Below are 22,825 nucleotides of genomic sequence, written 5' to 3'. Positions count from 1 at the left end.
GTAGTTTATATATTCTGTAATACGTAACTACAAATCAACTAGTCAGTCACACTTTCTTTTGGGCTGAAAAATGGCAAATCCCGTATTTGCTGTATTCATATACCATTCTCATCCTTCCTTAGTATCAGCAGTCTGGTTTGTTTGGGAATGCTTAGACTCAGGACATAATTCTGCACTTAGTTTAAATAACTCTAAAATACAGGTTAGCACAGAGGTAGATGATAATCCAAAACTTACTGCTATTTTAGCTTCTCTCATTGTCAAAGCCAAGTTAGACGCACTTGAATTAAAATGTCTATTTGCTGTGTCTCAAAAGACAATGGGAATGTTAATGTATTTTGACTTCTCTCTTGATTTTAAGATATGTTTTTCACCTCTTACATGCTGAATCAAAAACCCGAAAATAAAATTTAACTCTATCACTAAGGTTGCACTGTTGTACTACTGCTAGGTTTCAATATAGCAGGTAGCTTCAGAGAAAAACAAAAACAGTACACCTTCCATGTGTGAAATGACGATTACATTTGCAATTTGCTCTTTTTTCACCACTGTACTAGTTTTTAAGATATATACAACACAATTTCAAATGTAGCTTTGGACCACTAGTAAAATTTTCCACAAGTCTGCACTGCTGATTTTTCTTTTTCTTCTTCCCCCTTGCCTAGTAACTCACATAAAATAGACAAAAATTGCTGTGCAACCTCTAGAGGCTTTTTGACTGCAAAATGGAAGGCAACACAACCACCAAGAGATGAACACATCAGAAATCTAGGCTCACGTAACCTACACTTGCCAGACCTGGCCGACATCACTGAGCACCATTTTTGGAGCAAGGACTCAAGGAGACCTCAACTCAGCAGCAACAGAATACGCTAAAATTGGCCAGTTCACCTATGATCACATACTATTATGTGATTATAGCCACAGATAAAAGCTGCTATGATTAATGTCCCAAGTTCTTCCCCAGATATTTAGTCTACTAGAACTGAGCCACTTCCACATGAACATGGCTCCCTGCCTGCCATTTTGCTTAGAAGAATTCTCACTTTTCTTGCCCCAGTGTAATGTGTAATACCAACTCCTGTATGCAGTATCTTCTAAGACATGGTAAGACCTAACAAATAATTAGACATAGTATCAAGCATCTCTACTGAGTCCTGGCCACATTATTTGTTTTCCATGTGATGCACCACTTTTCGCAATAGTATGCAACTTTCCAGCTAGGAGACTAGTTGAGCTATGTCATTTTCCTCCCTCACCTTGAAATAGCCCTAAGTGTGGAAACATAACCCCTTGAACATAACCCCAGCATAGAAAAATTCAAGGGAGAATGTTTTGCTCTTCTTACAGCTAGAAGATTATTCAGGAGTTCCCATTTGGAATACCGAGAAGCTCCAAAGGAGAGTTTCAGGTTTCCTCGTCGCTACTGCTCTTTAGCCTTTATGCTATCTATTCTTGGCCATCCTGCAAAACAGAACAGCAGCAGCACAGCTGCACTGGAACAAGAACAAACAGGCTTTCTGACAAAACTTCTTTCAAGTACGTCATCTTTTTCTCATAAAACCATAACTCCAATCAGCCTCTCCGAATTTCCTAGTTAAAACAACAGAACTATTTTATCCTGGAAAAGTCTTGTATCCCAGAATCCGCTCTCCAAGGTTGCCTTCTGCCAACTTTATGATAGAAGAAAGCGACAAGGTTCTGGACTGTCTGCTGTCACATGCCATAATTTGTATTTCCATCTAAATGAACACACTGTGGACCAATTATGGAAAAATCTAGCATTCCCATTGGAATTACTTTGTTTGGGGACTTGATTTTTGATTTGTTTACCCTTGAGGCTTTTTGGAAGCAAGAGTGGGATGAAGATTAAATAAAATCTGGGCCACCTGCATCCCAATGACGACTACGCAACAGCACACAGTTAACATTGATTTAACATGATTATGTGGACTACATATAATTACAGCTGCCTTAAACTAACACCATTTATACACAAAGTATTTTATATATTCATTACCAGTAATGCTAGAATAAGAAACAAACCAAAGTGCAGCAAAATACTTTGCATAAATATTTAGCTCTGAAAGCTGTAGAAAAGTGTAAGAATTAGAAGGGGGCTTAACTTTTTAATTCACAAAGACAGCGCAGTTGGCTTATTTCCATGAACTGTACACACGGTCTAAGGTGCCACTGGGTAAATCACTACAATATTAGAAGATACGCACAAAGCAAGTGACAAACTAACCACTAGACCACAATGCTATCCAAAATAAATCACTAATGAAATAAATTGCGACAACGCTAGCTGTCTTTGAGAATGACCTTATATGCCTGTTCAAACATCCCGGTGAACTTTGGGCAAGAGGAACACCTCTAGCAAGGACGCGTCACCTCTGTTCCCAAAGTGACATCTGCATCGTAGTTATAACTACAAGGCCAGGAAAAAATAAAAGAAAAAAAATGGGGGGAGGTTTAGTCTTCTAACCCCACCAAGCGAATAGGGTTATGTGTAAAACCGGTACAGTCGGTGGTGGCAGCCGAGGCCCCGGTGTGGCCCTGTTGCGCCAGGCGCTGCTCAGAGGGCAGCAAAGTCCAACCGAGTTTGCTGATTTCAACAGCGCTGTTCCCAGCGCACCAGCCGCTCGGGGGGGAAAATAAAGGAGGTGGGTGAAAAATAAAGGAGGATTGTGCAAGTGAAGCTGGCAGCCGCACGAGCGGCAGACCGGGCCCTCGCGCCGCTCCGCGGACAGGGGAACCTTCCCGGGCTTCCCGGCCCTCAGGGAGCCGCGCGGGCATGGCGTTACCTGAGGCGCGAAGCGCGCGGCGAGGGCGGCCACACCTGCGCCCTGCTGAGGGGCAGCGGCCAGGCCGCAGGGCGGCGGGGCGGCTCCCCAGGCCCGGCTCGGCACGGCACGGCACAGCCCGCCGTGGCCCCGCGCAGGGCAGCGCCGCGCACACCCGCAGCCCGCGGGGGCCAGCGGCCACGCCGAAGCCTCGCCAAGATGGCGGCCGGCCCCATGATGGCGGCACGCTGCGCGGCTGCCCCGCGCCCCCACGGCGGCCCGGCGCGGCGGGGCCCGGCTGGGCACGGCGGGGCTCGGCCGCCAGGCGGCGCGGCGGGGGGAAGCGAGGCGGCGCCGGGCCCGCCCGCCGCTCCCGGCCCCCGGCGCCGCCTGGCGGGAGCCGCCGGCGCGGGGCTCAACCCCAAGCGGCCGCGGCGCGGCGGAGCAGGGCGCGGCGGTGCCGCCGCCTCCCGGGGGCCGCGGCGGCGCTGGGGCTCGCCGAAAGCCTCGTGCAATTCCCCTGAAGCACTTGAAATTCCCGTCCCAGGGCAGTTTTCTTCCTTGCCGGCCCCAGAGGAGGGCGAGGAGCCACTGCGGCCCCGGAGCGGCCTCAGCGGGGAGCCCGGGACCACTTAGGGTGGCGGTTCGAAGCGCCCCTGCGGGCACGGACGGCACCTGCAAGGCGAGCGCAGCTTTCGTCCTCGGAAGGTGGAGTAGCCCCGTCTGCCTGTTGCTGCAGCGGTAATTAGCTTCGTGTTCCACGTATTTAATTACAGTCACAGTAATCTTGCCCCAGGTTGTTGGCACCAAAGGTCACGAATGGCTTTTAATCACAGGTTTTGTAAAAATACAGTATTGTCATTAAACCGCTGACTTCATACTACCAAAATACATGTTTTGTAACTGTTCTTTCAGCACCTTACTGTTACGATCGCCTTGGGGACTAGCGGGTTTTATCGAGGTTCCTGGAAAAGCAGTGTTTAACAGTATTAGCACTTTGCTAGTGACTGCAATATAACTTAGTTACACACATCTCCATTCTTTAAAGCACTTGATGTTTTTCCCAAGCCAAAAACAAGTCATCAGATTCTAGATGGTTAAGTCCTGCACAGGGGGTGCATTCTGCAAAGCTATCAGTGTGATCCTTTCCAGGTAATGAATCCCCCCAAAATCTTTCTGCACAGTTACCTTTCTGAAGGTAGCTTGTTTTGTCTAGGGCTCTATATTAAAAAAAAAGAAAAAAAAAGTCTCACCAGTTAAAGCAATAGTTCCATATCAACGTGCCCAGCCTTTAAAATGTCATTGAATAGTTCAAAAGAATAATTTTAAAGCATGACAGTTCACAGGAACAGTTTTTAGGCCAAAATGTATTTTCTTCCAACTGATATTTTTGGTACACAGCAATTTAAACAGTTCTGAGGAACCTGATGTGAATTTAGTACTCACTTAAAAGTTTATCTTAACAGACCTTCATTTATTACAAAGCAGGTTCAGCTGATTAGCAAGCACCACTATAGAAAGAAAGAAAAAAACCCTACAGAGTATACCAAATACCTCTTAACCGCAGTGATGTAAGCACCCCTATGGAAGAGGATGGACTATTAACCTCATCAGATACCTCTTACTCCTATTATGCAGAGTAGGGTTAAAATTAGCAAATTACAAGTGAAAGTCTCCATAAAATAACCAACAATTCTAATGGGACCACAAAGATTTGCTATGATTTTTTTACTTTAGCGAATATTAATAAAATTGAATGTGTAACTTAAGTCTACAGCCCTAAAATTCATTACATTGTCCAGGTAGAGAATCCCCTTTGCTTAAGCACACGTATTAATAATTATTTTTTAATTAAACTGATTCTGATATCCTATTTTTTCATGCTGTTCACATCATTTTAGGTATTCCACAGAAATTTGTTTTCATTTATATCTGATACGTGTAATATTAGCCATCACGTATTCTTTTGAAACACTGGCAACAACATTAAGAAATGCCACTTTATTCATGTGGTATAAAGCTTTAGCAAAGTATACAGCACATCAAAAATATTCATTGCAATGATTCACAATTACAGTATGCATAATTTCTAACTTTTCAGCTGCATACTTTAGTAATAGTTATCCATATTAATCCCTCCTGTGGTGTGTATCAACCTAGACTACATTTCTTTTTTTTTTTTGAGCACAGCCTGATTTTCAGAAAGTTATAGATGCCTACAAAAATCACTATCAACTCATCATTGTGTTTGTGTACAATTACCCCAACTGTTTGAATAGCCAATATATCATTTGAGAATCAGATGGGAAAAAGCATATAGGTGTAACACCCACAGGATTACAGTCCTTACCTGAAGTGCACAATGGTCAGTTCAAGTGAATCTAAGTTTTGCTACCAGATCTAGGGACTACACGTAGTCTTCACTCCCTGCTACCCATCTGCAACAAATGGCCGTTCCATAATTACTTGAGTGTGCTATTAACAAGAATGAAACAGGGAAAAGACAAACAGTATATCCATGATACATTCACACTCAGATAGTGCTACATTTTGGCCCCTCAATGCAAAAACCTAAAAATCCAAAAACTAGGTAAGAAATGCAAGCCGTAAATGAGATCAGATGTAAAATGGTGTAAAAAGTATGCAAAAGCCAGCATTATAGCTGTTCAAAGAAAGTTAACTTGGATAAAGACTAGACTGTGATGTGCTGAATTCTTCTCTCTCCATCAGTGTGGAGCCCACAAGCCCCAAGCACCTGCAATAGCTGCTGCTCTGGGACTATGCTCATAAGCGAAGCAAGCCACGCAGCGCCAGGGCACTCACTGCAGATTAAGAGTGTCCGGAGTTAATTTATTGCAAGCTAGCTACACAGCACTCACTGGAATATATCTCACATTAATTTCCCTGACAGACAACTGTTTCAAACTATTCCTAGTAGAACAGAGCACCAATACAGTGACTTTGCAGGCAGAGATTAGCACCAGAGCAAAAGCTAGCCCTGCGGTATGTACATTATGCTGTTGCTGCTCAGCAGAGTATCTTTCCTCCTACTGAAAGAAAAACAAGACGTCAGTACTGGATTTCCTGGGAAGAGAGAGTACACTAAAAATGTCAGTGGATTTCAAATCCTGTTTTAATAAAGCACTGAAGTTCACGTAGTTTGAGGAAAACAGATACTACAACAAATTAGCCCACTCTAAAACTCCCTTATCGCATTACTAATATCCTCTTTTTTTAATGACTTCACACTAGCTCCATTTCTGAAGGAGTGGGAAGTAAGTGTCAGAAATAGGGAAGTAAAGAGTTACACTGCTGATAGCAGTGTCACCAGCTGTTTCTAGTAATGTTCAAGGGATTTTGCTGGGTAGAATTATCATTCCCGCCCTCTGTTCTCCTGCCCTTGGATCCTATAGACTTGTGTTGTACATGAATGTGGAAAACCTCATAGCTATGGCCAGGTCTGTATTACAGCTGCTATTTTCCCTTTCTAGTGATATTTCCTCCCTTCACTTTTCCACATGAAGAGCCTAAAAGCTTCTCATGCATGATGCAACAGAAAGTTCCATCAAATTTGTTTTCTTCTCTCTCAAACTTACTCTTTCAGAAAGAACAAGGAGGAGAAAATGCTTCTGTACACAAATGACATTAAGATAAACTGGTTCCAAAGTCTATGGTTTATTTCACCCACCATGTCCCATAGTCACCACTCAGCTCACTTTAAGAGGCATGTAACAACAAACTCATTTAATGTTTCACCCTTAACCTTTTTTTCTGTCAGATAAACTTATTACACCAGCCTTTCTCAGCTTTAAGATCAAATTAGCAACATAACCTTTCTCAAAAAAGGGGGAACAAAACGGAGAAATCAGTGGGCTATCTGCTATCACACTACTAGTGAGCAATTAGCAAAGAGAAAGAGGGATCAATGTGATCATACTTTCCCTAGGTAAACAAGTTTTGTAAAATAGATGTATGGTTAAATGTAGTTCAAAGTATCAATATAAATTGTGCATGACACTTGGGCTTTCACTTGTTAAATAAATTGATCTTTGGAAATATGATTCTGACTAATAAGCTATGTTGAATAGTTCTTGGGTTCTTTCCTTGTTACCATTTCAGTGAAAGATCCAGACTCATGGAAGCTGATGAAAAAGAACAGCTCTAGTGCTTCTGCACTAAGGTATCAGCTTCTCAAGCTAATCTCTAGGACAATTCTCTTTTTTTTTTTAATTTAAGATTACAAATGACACCAAATCCTATTTAAGAGTTTGCCTTAAGTAGATTTTACTTCACAAGTAGATTTTACTTATCACCACAAATGGAAGAAGGCTCAAGGATGCAGAGTTCCCGATTTGGGATTTTTTACTAAAAAGTACTCTTTGAACTTATTCCAAAGAGTACCAATAAAAAGACTGCATAATTTCCAACCACTCAAGTATTTAATTCAAATGATGTATCATTTACTTATTCTGAGAAATCAGAGAACATGTCAAAACAAGCAGTGGTTGTTTCAGTTTTTCTTGGAACTCACACTTTCACTTTTTACATGAAAAACCTTTGCGGTCAAGCTTCACAAACTTAACTAGGTCAACTCAAGTATTGAAAAATAAGTAAAATTATTCTTCTATCCAGATAATCTCTTCAAAATAGATCACAAAATATCACTTTGTTCCAAAAATAGGTGCATGAATTAATTTGAAGACTGAGTACCAGCTTCTTACAACTGTAGAATTTGCTGTCGAATAGGGCATCCTTTCCTCAAAAAGTTTGAAGATGACATTTAGTACAACTGGCTCAATAAAACAGATTTTATTTTAAATAGTCTTTTGTTGCTAGGCAAAATAGAGAAGTCATTTCAATGCATAAGGTGAATCCATTAGACGCTCAGAGAAGCAGCTCCATTACGGCATAAACCAGCAGTGTTCCATTGTCGGTTCTGCTGCATTCATAGACTGTTCAGGACTTTCTGCAGTTTGATAGCGAGTGAACATCTGCAGGCTAGCAAGGCAGCTTGGTTAGCACAATACTGGTTGACTCATCTAACTAAAGGGTAAGTTATCCTTCCTTTCACTTTAACATAAGTTGTTTTTCAACAGCAATGGTTGTAAATTGACTTCATCTTTGTACTAGATTATGTGGAAGAACAATTGAACTTATATTTTTGGCAGCACTCTTCTTCAATATCATTCAGCACACTTTGATTCTACTTGACGTAAATCAAGGCAATGCTTTGTAAATCCCTGAAAAAGTTCCATTCTGAATTTCTAAAGTGACGTGCTTTGGGTATAATGAACAAATCATTTTACAACAGTCTAGGCTGTACTTATGGTTGGCACAGAAGATTTTTAATCTTTCCAATGCAAGACTGCCATTTCATCCTTTGGGCTCAAATAAAAGTACTAGAACTCCATTTATTGCTGTGTAGGCACTTTCCAATTTCAGGCCACTTCTGTTTAAAAAATTTTTGATAATTCATTTAGGCGGTGTTATCACAACACTACAAAGAGGGAAGGAAGAGTCATTCAATGTTTTGCAAGGAAAAAAAACACAAGACATGAAAGAGAAACTGCTAAACATGAAGAAACAAATGCAGCTCAACACAAAGTAGGGAATATAACAGTCTTGAATACATGATACTCCACACACATTGATTCAGCATTACTTAACAGTCATAACAAAACTATGCCAGAAAAAAGAGTTGCCACAATAATTTTCTTTTAGAAGTCAAAAATTAAGTTGTGAGTAATTTTTTTTTTTTGCCCCCCACATTTAGTTCACCTTTCTGGGAATGAGTATGTTTTAGGTGCGTTTATTTTGCCATAACTTCACAAACCACAGGTCCAACAATGGTGATCTGAAAGTAACATTGTCAGCCTTCAACCAAGTGTCCCTATGCAGTGCCCAGCTACAGTACAGCTCACTTCTCAGAGCTTTTCTGAGCATTAATTAGCCTCCGTCGCATCTCTGCAGTATTTGCCTTGTTCCTGGCCCTGTTTTCTTCATACTGGAAGACAGATAAGGAAATTAATAGATCAGCTATGTCATTAAACAGATAAGTCAAATTTAAAAGTGTAGAGAGGGTTTATTACTCAGGAACAGAAACAATATCACTGACTGATGCATTAGAAATGCAGTTCTTATTAATATCAATATATTGATTCATTTTTACTTTGAATTAACATTTGATTAAAATACCTGTTTCTAAGTTTGATGTTATTAAACTAAAGAGTATTAAAAAATTCTAAAAAAAAAAAAATATTCAGTTAATCTTATGGAGAAACTTAATTACACAGCTATCTTATGTATGACAGCTATACTTTATTCACACACACACATGTACTAGAACCAGAAAAAAAGTTACATAAGTGCTATTCTAGACCACTGGTTAGGCTTTTTTCCTTTTAAAGAAGCACTGATATAAATGTCTCTGCTTTCTGAAACATGAATTTGTCATCCTACACTCGGTCTATTTTTGATCCTGGTTATTAATTATATATACTGATAACAGTAGTATACCAAGATGAAAAGAACAAAAGCAAATTTGGATTGAATGAGGGTATTTTTTTATGGTAGAAAAAACACGTAACAGAGCTAGGACTTCAGTATGACAGGAAATCATGGAAACCTTCACATTTTAGATACATGCATAGGCACATACTTTCAAGCATGCTCCTGCAGTACTAAAAATCTTAACTGTCTTTCATTGGAGCCAAAAGGGAAATCTTCTTCATGGCTTAAGAAAAAATTCAAATCAATGCATGATTAGCTATATATTTCATGAGAAGCAAGTTATTCTTGGCCTTAAATTAGAGCATATATTTGTTCATTTTTTAAAATAGGTATTAAGAAGAAAAAACAAAATAACCTTCAAATATTCAAATCTCTATATAATGTAAAAAGTACTAAATAGACTGATTTTGGTAAACATTTGCAGTTTTTCACTCATTGTACTGATTGGCATATAACTGAAATAATGGCCTGAAACATTACTCCACATTTACAGAATGCTTAACTTTTATCCATGCTACACTGACAATACTTATTTTTTCACTAATTTATCCATATTTATGTAAAATGAGAACACCAGATCTTTAAAAAGTTACACCTGTACCTATTGCATACTTGTGAACAGCCTTGCAGGGACCTCATAACAATAACATATCTACATAGTCATATTATAAGAAGGCAGACAGTCTTCGTGAAGTCTTATTAATATAAAGGCTTCAGTGGAAGAAAGAAAAATAGCATTACATGGAACGAAACTTCATTATTTTCCAAATCTGTGTTACAGTTTTTATGCATTAGGAAAAAAATAGTATTTGACACAAAGCAAATGAAATTAATTCCCATAGATTGACAGGGACAAGGAAGGGAAGAGAGGGGGACTAAATTATTCTGGTTATCATGCATTTGAAGTCTTCCCTTCCAGACAAGATTGTAAAATTTATGTCAAAATTAGTAAGTTAAAAGGTGTGTGAAAAGTTCATTTATTTTGTGTGTTCCATCATGCATTCATGAAAAATGTAAAGATAAGTTGATACCCTTTTAAAATTTGTCCATTAGCTAACTAATCTATTTAAAATCCTAGAGCTTTCCCTTTTCTTTGTATCTGCAGATGTAGTACTGCAATAAGTAGGTCCTAAGCAGCAACATTATTTTCAGAGGATTTGTTTAGGGCCTAATTCAGCAGCTCATCAAATAATTTCACGGAAAACAGTGTTACTGAGTTTGCTAATAAGTATTACTTGTGCAAAATTGACCATTACTGCTTTATCTTCTCTATGGTGCAGATACTGCTATTAAAGAATACCAAGATAATTTGCTTTTTAAAGAAAAAGAAAAAACAGAAGTAACCTGTGGAACATCAGTTTCTATTTGCAGTATTTTTATTTTGTTAAAATGTGTATTTGCCTATTTTCTGTATCTCCAGAAATGGCTCACACCATTAGTTCAAACTAGATACAAATCTGAACTGCACTATTTGTAAGGAACATACCAAAAACTTCCACCTGGTTTCATGCGATACAAAAACCAATCATTATTTAAGAGTTTTGTGCAGGAAATAAATATTCTAAATTGTATTCAGCAATTATTTCAAGACTTTTAATTTGACAAGAGAATCTTGAAATTATAAAAACAGCAAGAAACTAAATTTGCTAAATCCTTTGAAATCACATCAGCACAGACACTTATATCTTCATATCTTATATCTTCATAGAAAGCATCCTTTGTAATCTCACTTGCAACTTTCAGTGCCAGATCTTGCCAACAGTGGAAGCAAAGGGAGAGATCCATGTTCCTTGCTCATATTGGTCTCAACACAATTTCAGGCCTTGTTCATATAATTTTACTTGACAACTGATAAATTTATCACAAGAAATGTAAATTGGGTCTCACATGCCCACTCCAGAATGTGCTTACATTTTAAGGCCTATTTATTGATTTGCACTGTACTTCGTAAAAAACAACAACTCTACAGTCATCCTAAGGACTTTTTAAATTAAGCATTAACTCATTAAAATGCGCATCTTACCTCTTTCTTTAAGCACTTCCGCATCTCACGGTCAATGTCATTGCAATGGCCAAAAAATTTCAAAATGTTGTGCTAATAAGTTAGGGAGAGAAAAACAAATTTAACAATTCAAAAGTTACTTCCTCTGAAGCTCTAAATTTCTTAGAAGATATTTGCATTTTGCAATATATCCTGGTCTTCTTTTCCTTTTCTTTCTGTGAAAAGAATAACACTTCGTAACTTTCTTACTGAATAGCTCCAAGTCAAAACTACTCCCAAACCTCATTTGAGCTACCCTTGCCTTGTTGAAAGTTGAAGGTACTCACCATGTTGTATAATCAGACTGAAATAAGATGCACAGACTGAAGCAATGAAATCTAAATGTAGAACATAGATTTTATTCATCTAGGAATCAGTCTTACAACTTCCACTGACACTAACCTGAATAATGTGCAAAAAATTGTGTTCTGAACTCCAGTTCCTGATTTAGAAAGATGTAGCAGGATCCCACAGCAGGCAATGCCCTTTCTGCCTTAGAGACGGGATAGTTTTCAGTACTTCTTCATGAAATGAAGAGAGGCAAAGGACTCCGTGCTACAGTTTCATCATGCCAACACCGTGAAGAACATGCTGCCGGTCCAAAAGATGCAGCCACTAGACCTAGGTCACTGAAATGTTAGAAACTGTCCAAAAATAGGAGGGTTAAGTTTCTTTGAGTATAACCAAAGACTTTTCTAGTTTCTCAAATCCTGAGGTTAATAAATAAGATATGTTTACCATGATTATGGCACAGCTCAACTGGGGGCTTTATGTGTACTTGAATGTTACCAAGTTTCTGAAAAACTTCAGGCATCGTTCTAAGTCTATATAGGCCTCACCCAAATAACCTAATCATATTCACCATAAAAAAGTGTCCTCTTAGCCAGGATTTCCTGAAGTGATTTCATATTATCAGCCACCAAAGGACTGTCAGAAGTGGTTCTCCTCCTAACAGGACCAATTTTTCAGAGTGATACCTGCTAACATGCCATACAATCTGGCAGCACAGTCTGGTAGCAGAGTATCCAAACAATTCAGAAGACCTGACAGACTGGAGCTTTTAAATAGATATTTACAGCTATACAGTGAACAGAGTCAATTTGACCAATTCTTCAAGAAGGAATTAATGAAAGAAGAGAACATGGAGTACAAAACAGATGAGAACGAAGTTGCTTTCTTATTTCTGGGGGAAACCTACATGTAGTTCTGTAGCTGATGAGCAGATAAATGGATTAATACAAATAATACAGTGGACACTATTAAAAATTCGAATAGTGGACAAGATAGATTTCAGCCAATAGAACATTTATGACTAGAAATAGCAGTAGGTTAATAAAGATGAGAGACACTTAACTACAGCAGTGCTATAATTAGCTTGTTTATACCTCTCTGCTTTACAGAGGGCATCAGATGACACTCTGATACAGTTGCATGTAATAAATGGTCACTTTACTGCAAGCTGATCTTGCTTTTAAAGCATTTTAATTTTAGCTAATACAGATATAATTTTTATTCTATTCCCATATTAGCATGATAAATTTCAAGGTGAGCACTCACATTTCAAGCTAACTCCACTCTTTCTAGTGTATACAATGAATTGAATCTGTGTTTATTTAGCCAGACTCCTAAGTTGTCAACTCTTTTCAGATCAGATTATGAGGAGAAAGAAAAAGAAATCAGTTTTTCAAAAATACATCTCACTCCTATTACTGTGATAAGACTGTAATCCTTTATGTATTTCATTCAGCTGTCACATGTAAAAACAAGCCTTTTTTTTAAAGGCACTTACATGACAACTGAAATACATGCAGTCTTAAACACCACAAGAGTGGAGCTGTTATTGAAAAAAATAATAATCAAAATAATGACATCAAATAGCAAATATCCCAATATTGGAATCCCAATAACCTCTTCCCATAGATGCAAGACTTCATATAATGGGCAAGTTCTAGATTAGGAATAAAGTGAATTAAACTGACTTTTGTGAAAAGGCACACACAGGACATCTGATTCAAGATAATGCTTTTAATCCCTCAGGAATAATAATTTAAGTTATATGTAGAGGCTGGCATTTTGACAAAACAGTAGGTAGCCACTGATAGCGACTTTAATTTCAAAACAGTACTTCAATACATTTCCCTTCATTTCTAAGTGAAAAAGTAAAGCTTCTTTCACACCCAGTCAGAAAGAAGCAATCTTTACCGTGTTTTTTCTGAGACTGTTAGCTCAAATATCCTCTCATAGTTGAGTACTAGACTGAAAAAAAGTTTATCATCATCCAGAGAGACCAACTTCAAACCAAACCAAGAAAACAAAATCCTTTGCACGACTTTATTACCAGTTTGACTTAAGTAAGGGACTAGTAGCAGCAACAATAGATTCCCTTGAATCCCTGCTGCCAAGAAATTCAAAGTCCATCTATATACCAAAATGCAGGGCTAATCTGAAAGGAGTATATTTTCTGTCCTGATTGGCTTTATTTTCAAAATTATGAAAAATTCACAACAACGTTTTAATTCTATATCATCTATACAAGTTTTATTTTCCTCCTAACTGTTAGCGAGTCATTTTATTTGGCAATCCTTTTGATACCATAGTAGTTAATGTACAAGGAGAGTCTTCTAGCTTAATTCTAACTACTGAACAGTCTCACAATATTAAATTTGTTTCAGAAAACTTCAGCTAAAAAAAAAAAAGTCTCTCCAATCTCTCAAATGACCTAAAACATTCTTTAGGCAGATTAAGATTTTAGAACTCAGAAGAAAAACATAACACTTAATAGACCTTTTAATTTTAAAGTTTGGGGGTATTCTACGTAAGAACTCTGTATGAGACAGTTGCAAGGCAATGGTAAGAGAAGTACCATGTGACAGACTTTAGTGTGCTTAAATTTCAAGATATTGCAATAAAAGTGTCAACAAAAACAATTAACTTTTGTTGAACAAACCCAGTACAGTACACTCATTACAGAACTGCAAGTGAATTTTAGCATTCAAACTCCTCTCCATACCTTGTTGTGATTCAGAAATCATAAGAAAGCACATTACTGTAAAAGTTTTCTATATGTTAGTTTAGCTACTTTTAAAAACAGATCTGCAAAATTTTTGTTATCCCTCCCTCTATGCCGCAAAACACCTTCACTTGTATTTCCTCTATTGTCAGCCTTATTTCTCTGTCTGTAACAGCTTTTGGAAGAAAAAAGCTCAGAATTCTGCACAAAACAGTAAAGCTAATAGATACATTTATAAATAAATTCTAAGACAATAAATTATGAAAAAAGTATAAATATCATATCTGAACAGAGAGGTGAAAATACTTCGGATTGCATGTGACAGTAAACCATTGCTTTCTCATTAATATTCAGCATTCAAATAAATGCACTCATAGTTTTCACTGAGACAAAAAACTGAATTGACTTTTTATGCACTGATACAGAAATATATCTGTACAGAACATCTATTTAGAATAACTCAAAGGACTGGGAAATTTATTAATAGTGTAACAATGCTGCAGATAGCTTTCACTGCAAAGGCTGATCTTTCTAAATCGAGAAGTTTACTACAGAGTGAATTAATAACAGGCTTTTAAATGAGTGAGATTAAATTTCTATCTACTCGAAGTAATGAAGAACCTTGAGATGCCTGAAGACAATACAGTATTTTACATCCTTTTGTAGATGTCTATTAAGAATATGCAAGTCAAATAATTCTGCTTTTATTACTAGGTTTTTTTGAGAGGCACACAGTACTAAAAGGTGCAGAAGTTACTTCAACTTTAGGAATAGGTCCATATTTGTCAAGCTTTAGCACAGGAGATCTTAGGTCATGTTTTTGTTCCTAATGAAATCACGGGCACGGTTTTACAGAGTTGTCAGATATCTCTTCAGTGAGAATGTACTAGTTATATTTCATGGCTGTACTGCCTGAAGGAGATATTTCCCTCTCTGATCATATAATATTCCCACTAATTTATCTGACACTCACTTCCCCAACCCAACCACTCTTTTCTCTGCTCAGAATTCCTTACCTCTTTGTGACACTTCTTGAGCAGACTGATAACTAGGTTACATTCTTCAGTGTGCAGATGAGGAGACAAGTCTGGATGCATCTTTAGTTAGGGATAATTAAGTAGCTCAAGGACAAAAATCTGAGAAAACTTCCACCTGCCAGTGTTAAAATATGAAAGCATAATTAAAAACTTCAAGTTTACACCACTTATCGCACATTGTAATTTTAATAAAAATATTTTAAATCAAAATGAAACGTAATATGTATAATTTACATTACCCAGTTAAAGTAATTAAAACTAGCATATGCCTCTTCTTTATCTATGCAGCCCATAAGTTTAAAGTTAAGTTTATATCCTTTGCTGGATCATGGACATAAGCATACATTTCATTTTCAGGAACTGCCTAATAGCATGAATCTTTCTTGAACTGCAGATTATCTTTTCATCTTCTCACTTCAGTTTGCTTGTTTCTAACTTAGAAAAAGCTAAGAATAAGTAGTTTTCTTTCCACCTTACACACAGATGGATACAGAACAGGAAGCACATGAGGAAGCTACAATATTTCATTGCAGCACTCAGAGCTAGCATCTTTTTTAATTGTTATCTACATGTTTTTAAGAATTCTGATGCAAAACATTGATGACGCTTTAAAAAACAGTACTTATTCACTCTAATGGTAATTACTTTTTTCTCTTCTTTAAGCCTAGTTAGAACTTCCCTTCTTGCCACTTCGCATCGTTGCCTCTCACCCTTTCATTAGGCTTCTCTGAGGAGCATCTGGATCCTTCATTTCAGCTCAGCTGAAAAGCACCTTCTGTATGACACCGCCACACCCTTAGGTAGTGAAACACAACATCTAGGTTTCTCTTCAGCCTTCTCTTTACAATGCTAAACAGGCCTAGCTCCCTTAACCTCTCCCCACGTGCCATCTGTTCCTAACTCTGACCATCTTAGTTGCCCTCTGCTGGACTCCAGTTTTTCTTAGAGCTCTCTTGGACTGTGGGGCCCAAAGCTGAACAAGAAGTTTCAGATGTGGCCTCAGGAGTGCCAAGGCAGAAATAACAACTTCCCTTGACCTGCTAGCTACACTTCTACTACTGCAGCCCAGTACGCTGTTAGCCTTTATTGCAGCAAGGGTGCACTGCTAACTCAAGTTTTACTTGATGCCAGTCAGGGCCCCCAAGTCCATTACTGCAGAGTTCTGTGGGGCAGAAGCAAACCCCATTCTAGAAACAAATTTTTATATTACTTCCCATTAAAAAAAATAAAAAAGCCCAGAAGCAATTTTCCAAGATCTTTTGTTGGAAAGGATGAAAGCATCATATAATAATAGCTTAAATAAGATGACCTATTTGTTGCGGAAGATCACTCTGTACCAGGGAGGGAGAAAGAAAAATCTGGTTCATACAAGGACAAATGGGCTCATCTTGACAAAATTTTACTTATATTAACCACACTGCCACTGAATTAAAGAGTTGCCTTTGTTTGTTTGTTTGTTTATGCAGTATTTTATCATTCCCCTCCTCTCAGAGATCACCTTTCTAGCTGCAATACATAAAGGAAATACCACTATACCCTTACATAAAGGAAATACCACTATACCTTGTGCTAAGTAGCCATCACAGTTTTAACACTCCATTCTAAACAGGCATTCTAAATACTATCAGTCAGCAGGTAGATTTTACATTTGTAAAATCCCAATAGTCAACTGCAGTGCTGATAGCTATAAACCACACTACTGTTCCTGGAAAACTTAAGTAATATGTTTGCTTGAGGAAGCATCTGTACTAATTTACCCAATATTTCCCATCGTGTGTTCAACTTAACAAGAGTTACATTCCCACAGTCAAACAAAATTTTAAGATTCCAAACAGATTTAAAAGCCTCTGGAGACCCATGGGAATACAGTCCACATATTGCTACAAACACTTCTAATATGTCCTTTCAAAAACCTCCTCTGTACTATCTGGAAGTCTGACATTACACTGTACCTTAGCACAGAAGAACCTGGAAGCCATACAAGTTGCTTAAGCAGTCTATTCAACAAATTAACAAGTGAACCTTTAGCAATATGACAGCAGGAGCATGACTGTAACAGTAAAGGGATTAAAAACCATGCTGTGCTATTGCCACCAGCTTTTGACTGCATGCCACACTAAGTCAATATGTTTTAAATTTATCAGTAGATATGCTGGATAGTACCTGAGTTAGCATTTCCTTGAGCGGGTGACCTGCTCAATGACTGCATTGCTTTAACACATGCAAACCCAAGCTGATTATCAAATTGCTTCATCATTCAGTCTCTGACATCTCTTCCCAAAACTGTGATCTAGGCTGGTTGCCTTGTAAAAGAGCAAGACTAATGCCCCAGTGAAATAAGTAGTGTGCGCATCACCAGGCACCAAGAAGTCAGAGGGAGTATTTCAGGGAAAGGGTCATTCTTTCTAAACTAAGAATAGTAATCACTGCTGTTCACAAAATTCTCAGATAAAGCGGATAAAAGCTATCAATGCCACAAACAGAGGTGACAGAGTATATTTCACCAATTGAAAGCCTTCTAATGACATCTTACTCGAATGCATTCTCCAGTGGTACCTCTTGCAGATAAATACTACAAATGGGAGGTCCTAACTGCCACACCACTTCATAGGTCAGTACTCTCAAAGATTTTTTTCAAATAACATTGGATATTAAAATCTTTAAAGTTCAATCACCAGATATGGGCAAAAAACGTACATAAGTGTACTCAGTTCAGGTAGGCTACAACGGCTTAAAATAATCAAATATCTTACACTGGTCATGGAAGGCTTGGTAGGGGCCTTTAAGTACTTTTGAGGTTCATAACTGAAAGGTGTTATCAGTGCTAAATATCAATGTTTAGGAGTGTCAGATTAGACTGATCTATAAATGATCAGAGAAGGCTAAAATATTTATGCTGGAGAGGAATGGCAGAAGACAGGATGACAAGAAAAGAGGCTGTGTTCAAAAATACTCTGACAGATGAGAGGAGTTTCAAGAGTAGCAAAAATATGTATGAAATGAGAGGATGAGTTAATGGCTTCCTCAGTTTCCTCTTAGTAATGCTCTAATCTAAAATAAAGATAGCAAATTACCATCTTACTAGAATTTAAGTCCACATGAACAGAATATTATATAGATAGTAAGGATGCTAAGTATGAAGAAATACTAAAAAAATAAAAAATAGCAGCAAATGGTTGGGAAAAGGCAATATAAATTGCTCTGAGAAAACTATTAACGGAAATGCTGGATAAAAAATGTCAGGGTAAACAAGGAATTGCTCTAGAAGAAATATTAACAGTAAAGTATAAAAATAATATTATGAAAACAGCAATTGCTTTAGGAGAAAAAATGATTGTAAAATGCTAGGCAAACATTATTAAGATCAAAAATGATTCTGGGGAGAGAATTATTTAGATGAACTCTTCATGTAAAGGCACTAATATATTTCACTATGTGGCGCACACATCATCTGCCCTTTAACATGTTTTACACAAGGTTCAGAATTCTGCACATTTTTTCTTCCTTATTAAGAATTGCATAACATAACACTTTTGGTCAAAATGCCAAAAGAATTAAAAAATTACTGCAGATTTCTGTGAACAAGCCTCTGAAGTTAGAAGACATAGATAAAGATTATTTCTCTCTCAACTTTCTCAACCAGTTTCTAAATTTATGCTATCGTTCATGGAAAGAAGAATCAAAAATAACCTGACTCAAATATCATTTTCTGTGTAGTTTAGATAAAGCAAGGAAAATAAGGGATGTTTTAGTTTTAAGGTTTCCAACATAAAACACTTTTTAAAGAAAGCAAAAGCCTAAACTTAGAAAATCTCAGAAAATTATACTTAATTTCCAATGCTAATATTTTTGTTTAGAAAAATAATTACTTAGAAAATAATCTCTAGGCTTGTACAAGCATTTCTGAATGTTAAATATATTGAGCTGCTAAAGATTTCCCAGCAGAAATCAACATACAAGTTATCAAGAATGGATACACATCCTTAATCTAAAAGCCTATCTATATATATGTTCAATAAATTAAATATTTAACACTAATGTGCAAAAGGAACCTACAAGTACTAAAGACGTTTGCAATAAAATTGCAGATATCTAATAAGCAGACAGAAATCAAAAGGCTGTCCCCAAAGAGCAGGCCAAGAACACGCACTTCATAGACTTCCACAGTCCTGTTGCCTGAGGAGCAGGACACCACAATCCAAGATGAATCAGTCCCTCTCAATGGTTTCTTCTCCTGGACTCCTTATGAGAAAAAAAGAGCAAAAGGACCTAGAGGTGTGGAGAAAGCCAGGTTTTAAGGCATCCCCACTTCTTTCCTGAATGAAGCACAAAATCAGCATATCAGGAATCCAGGAAAGTTCCTTTCTTCTCTTTCCAGAATCTCCCATAAATCAGAACCAACAAGCTCCCCGATGCAGAAGGAAAATTAGATTAGCTTGCTTTTTTATTCTCACTGTTTAACTTAATGCTTAATATTTCCACGTTTGGTGGAAGGCAATGAAAGAAAATGTTTAAATCCAGAAAACTGTTTTCCACACTTTTTCCACATTTCATGAAAACATGTTAGAAGACTACCTTTTAAACGAAATTTTGCAGATTTGTCCATTTTAAAAGTTGCACACATAAACAAAGGTCATTTACATTTTTCAAGTTTCTAAAGACAATGGGGGGGGGGGAAGAAGCATGAATTCACATATGACTCAGAAAAATAACTACTTAAAATAAAACGCAAATCCTCATTTACCAGCACTGAGAATGGAAAGTTGCAGCTAAGCACCCACACTGCTAAGCATTAAGCTCCTAAACACAAAACTTTCTCCATTACAAAATGTTGCAACATTCGCTACATACACTCAAATACTGTCCACAAGGTGGCGCAGTAACCCCGCAAACAAAGACATAGGGCAGGGGAAAAGGAACAGACCTAAAAAATTGCTGTAAAACCAATGCATCACTCACCATGGCTAAAATTTATTTTTGCACTTCATTTCACTGTCCAAGTTGAGTAACAACAGACATTTTGATTCTAAGTTCTCAGTTACATAGTATTGTTATGTTTGACTTTTGACTTTGGAGGAAAATACTTATAAACCAAGCAGTTCTTTGCTTATTCAAATCATAGGTGTATTTCTATAAGACTACACAGTTTTATCATGAAAGGTTCAGCTCCGGACCTATCAGTTTGTGTTACCTGTATCATGTCAACTCATCAGAAATTTGGCATTCCTAACATTATCTTTCATACACATAGAATTTATAAATATCTTTTTGATGATATTGGAATACTCAGATCAGCTATTCAGTGAAATGAGAAGTTGGTGGATTAACACTGATTCAACAGCCTAAGAAACATTGAACTAAGGACCCTGTTTTTAGCTTTCAGTAGCATGCTTAATGTCTTCCAGATCTGGATATTCAAATATCGTTCTATGCTGCTATTCTTAGGGTTGCGATACATAGATTGAGGATGACCCCTAACTTTCCAACATTTCTAAGAAATTTAGCCAGACACCTTCACTTTCATAAACAAAACTTGGCTACATCTTATGAAAATTAGTCATGAGCTCTTGAATTTTAGCCTTCAAAACTGCACTAGCTTTCCAATATTACTTGGGGGGTGGCATGGGGAATAATTTAGATACGTATCTACAAAGGCTTGTAAACAGCAAGGCAACACAAACCACAGGGTGGTGGGGAAGACTATGTCTACTTTAAGAACTTCTTTATATTACATGGATTGCATCTACTTTCCCTGAACCCAAGGAATCAAAATTCATTAATAAAATAAGATTCATACTGGATTTTAACGGTCTTTTTACATGACCACTTTCTGCCAACACAGCAAAACGAATGCTAATCACTTACTTAGTAGTAAATATCTGATAAAGCTAGAACATACCTGATTTAATAATTATTAGAGCACGTAAAGAAGGTATTTGTCCTATTGAATAACGCAAGTTGAACACCAACTTGAACATCAAGTAATTTCCAGTTTTATTTCCTACTAAAACAAGTTATCAAATAAAGCACAATGGAGCATTTTCACCTCTTTTATTGGCAACTATTTAAGGTCATTGTTTACATTAAGGCTGTATTTCTAAAACAAGAGTGTCAGCATAGTTAAAGGACAGCTAATGGAATATTTATTATAATATGCAGCAAGCCACACTGCACAATACAGCGTTTATCACAAAAGATTACTGAAGCGATATCTTTCTACTCCAGAAGAGACCTGTCTTCCTACTATGACGAGTAACTTTTTATTCTACCGAGAAAGATGCTCAAAAGCTACCCATGACAGCTTTCCCCCATAGTATAACCAAGCCTACTGATTATCATCAGCTCAGCTGTCCTGTAGAGTAAATTCCACACTTTCTAGAAAGTATGCATGGCATAAATCTGTATGTTCTCCTATCCAAATTCAGCAGTCCTTCCAAAAAAGGGAGGACAGCAGAGAGTTACAGATGAACTTAGTTAACAGACTGATTATAACACAATCTTGGCACTACAGCTCTACTTGTGCAAATACATGTTTTCTTGCAAGAGCAGCTTTTAGTCATAGTTTTCAAGAAGCTTTTAGATAAACCCAATTGTTGCAGATTGTACTGACAAAAAAACATTCTAATATTATAACTCAATAGGAAGCCAAGAACTTCAGTCAGGAATGACAAGACCCAGCCCCTGTAAAAGGAAAGCATGCTGAAGTTGAGGGTCTTCTGCCAAATTCCTTTCTCACAAGCTGCTGTTGTACTGCAGCCACTAGACAGGGCTTCCTTTCATGGCTATGGCTCTTTCATTGCTACTGCTCTTTCATTCACTTCACAACATAGCAAACAAGAACACAAAAATATAACCACTGCTATGAGTATTTTCTGTTCTATTGTAGAAGTGCTTTCCCCCTTTAGAGAAGGCAGGATCGAGAGGATCCCGCTCCCAGTCGGAAGAGGCAAGGCCTCACCCCTTCAGCAGCTGGAAGCCCCCCAGGCAGGGGCGAAGGACTCAGAGGAAAGCAAACGCTGTCAGCGCAGCCCAGGGAGCTGCTGCACCTGCGGCATTATCAGCGGCTTACGGCAGGAGAAGAGCCCCCTGAACTAACTCCCGCTGGTTGTTTCCAGTCTGCAGTTTCTCAGCCCTCCCAGGAGCCTGGTTTAATCATTATTAGAGCACGCAATGAAGGTCCTACTGAGCAAAGTCAGCTTGGCACCAGCTCGAACCTCAAGTAACTTCATACGGACTTGTAACTCCATACTCGATGACACTGACAGGCTCCACAGGAAAAGCAAGCGCGCGAGGGGGCCGCCCCAGACAGCGCCCCGCCGCCCTCCTGCGAGCCTGAACGAGGCCGCAAGGGCGGCAGCGGGCAGCGGGGCCCCGGGCACCGGCTCCCTCGAGCCCGGCGGCAGGGGCGGCCTCCCCGCGCCCCCCGACTTCCCTGCGGGGG

The 22,825-nt window shown here is 38.2% G+C and overlaps 1 protein-coding gene across 2 annotated transcripts; it reads right to left on the bottom strand.

The window, feature by feature from the left end:
* Positions 1-4,136: 4,136 nt before the first annotated feature.
* On the bottom strand, positions 4,137-22,616 carry CMC2 (C-X9-C motif containing 2). 2 transcript variants are annotated; one of them, XM_013941170.2, is made up of 4 exons: positions 22,599-22,616; positions 15,364-15,499; positions 11,320-11,391; positions 4,137-8,790 (listed from the first exon to the last, which is right to left on the bottom strand). In XM_013941170.2, exons 2-4 carry the CDS (start codon positions 15,442-15,444, stop codon positions 8,704-8,706), a joined length of 240 nt encoding a protein of 79 aa, XP_013796624.1. In that variant the 5' UTR covers positions 15,445-15,499; positions 22,599-22,616; the 3' UTR covers positions 4,137-8,703. The 2 variants fall into 2 exon arrangements, with proteins under 2 accessions (XP_013796624.1, XP_013796623.1); XM_013941169.2 differs by lacking the exon at positions 22,599-22,616 and adding an exon at positions 16,030-16,185.
* Between the last annotated feature and the right edge of the window lie 209 nt (positions 22,617-22,825).

The sequence above is a fragment of the Apteryx mantelli genome, chromosome 10 (assembly GCF_036417845.1).
Source record: "Apteryx mantelli isolate bAptMan1 chromosome 10, bAptMan1.hap1, whole genome shotgun sequence".
NCBI lineage: Eukaryota > Metazoa > Chordata > Aves > Apterygiformes > Apterygidae > Apteryx > Apteryx mantelli.
Note: the sequence above shows the minus strand (reverse complement) of the source record. Positions and strands in the feature narration are given on the sequence as shown.

Coding starts and splice junctions, on each gene's coding strand:
- CMC2 (XM_013941170.2), bottom strand. CDS start 15,444: ATGCATCCAGACTTGTCTCCTCATCTGCACACTGAAGAATGTAACCTA. Junction 11,392..15,363: donor TCAAGAAGTGTCACAAAGAG/GTAAGGAATTCT, acceptor CTAACTTATTAG/CACAACATTTTGAAATTTTT. Junction 8,791..11,319: donor GGAAGTGCTTAAAGAAAGAG/GTAAGATGCGCA, acceptor TCTGTCTTCCAG/TATGAAGAAAACAGGGCCAG.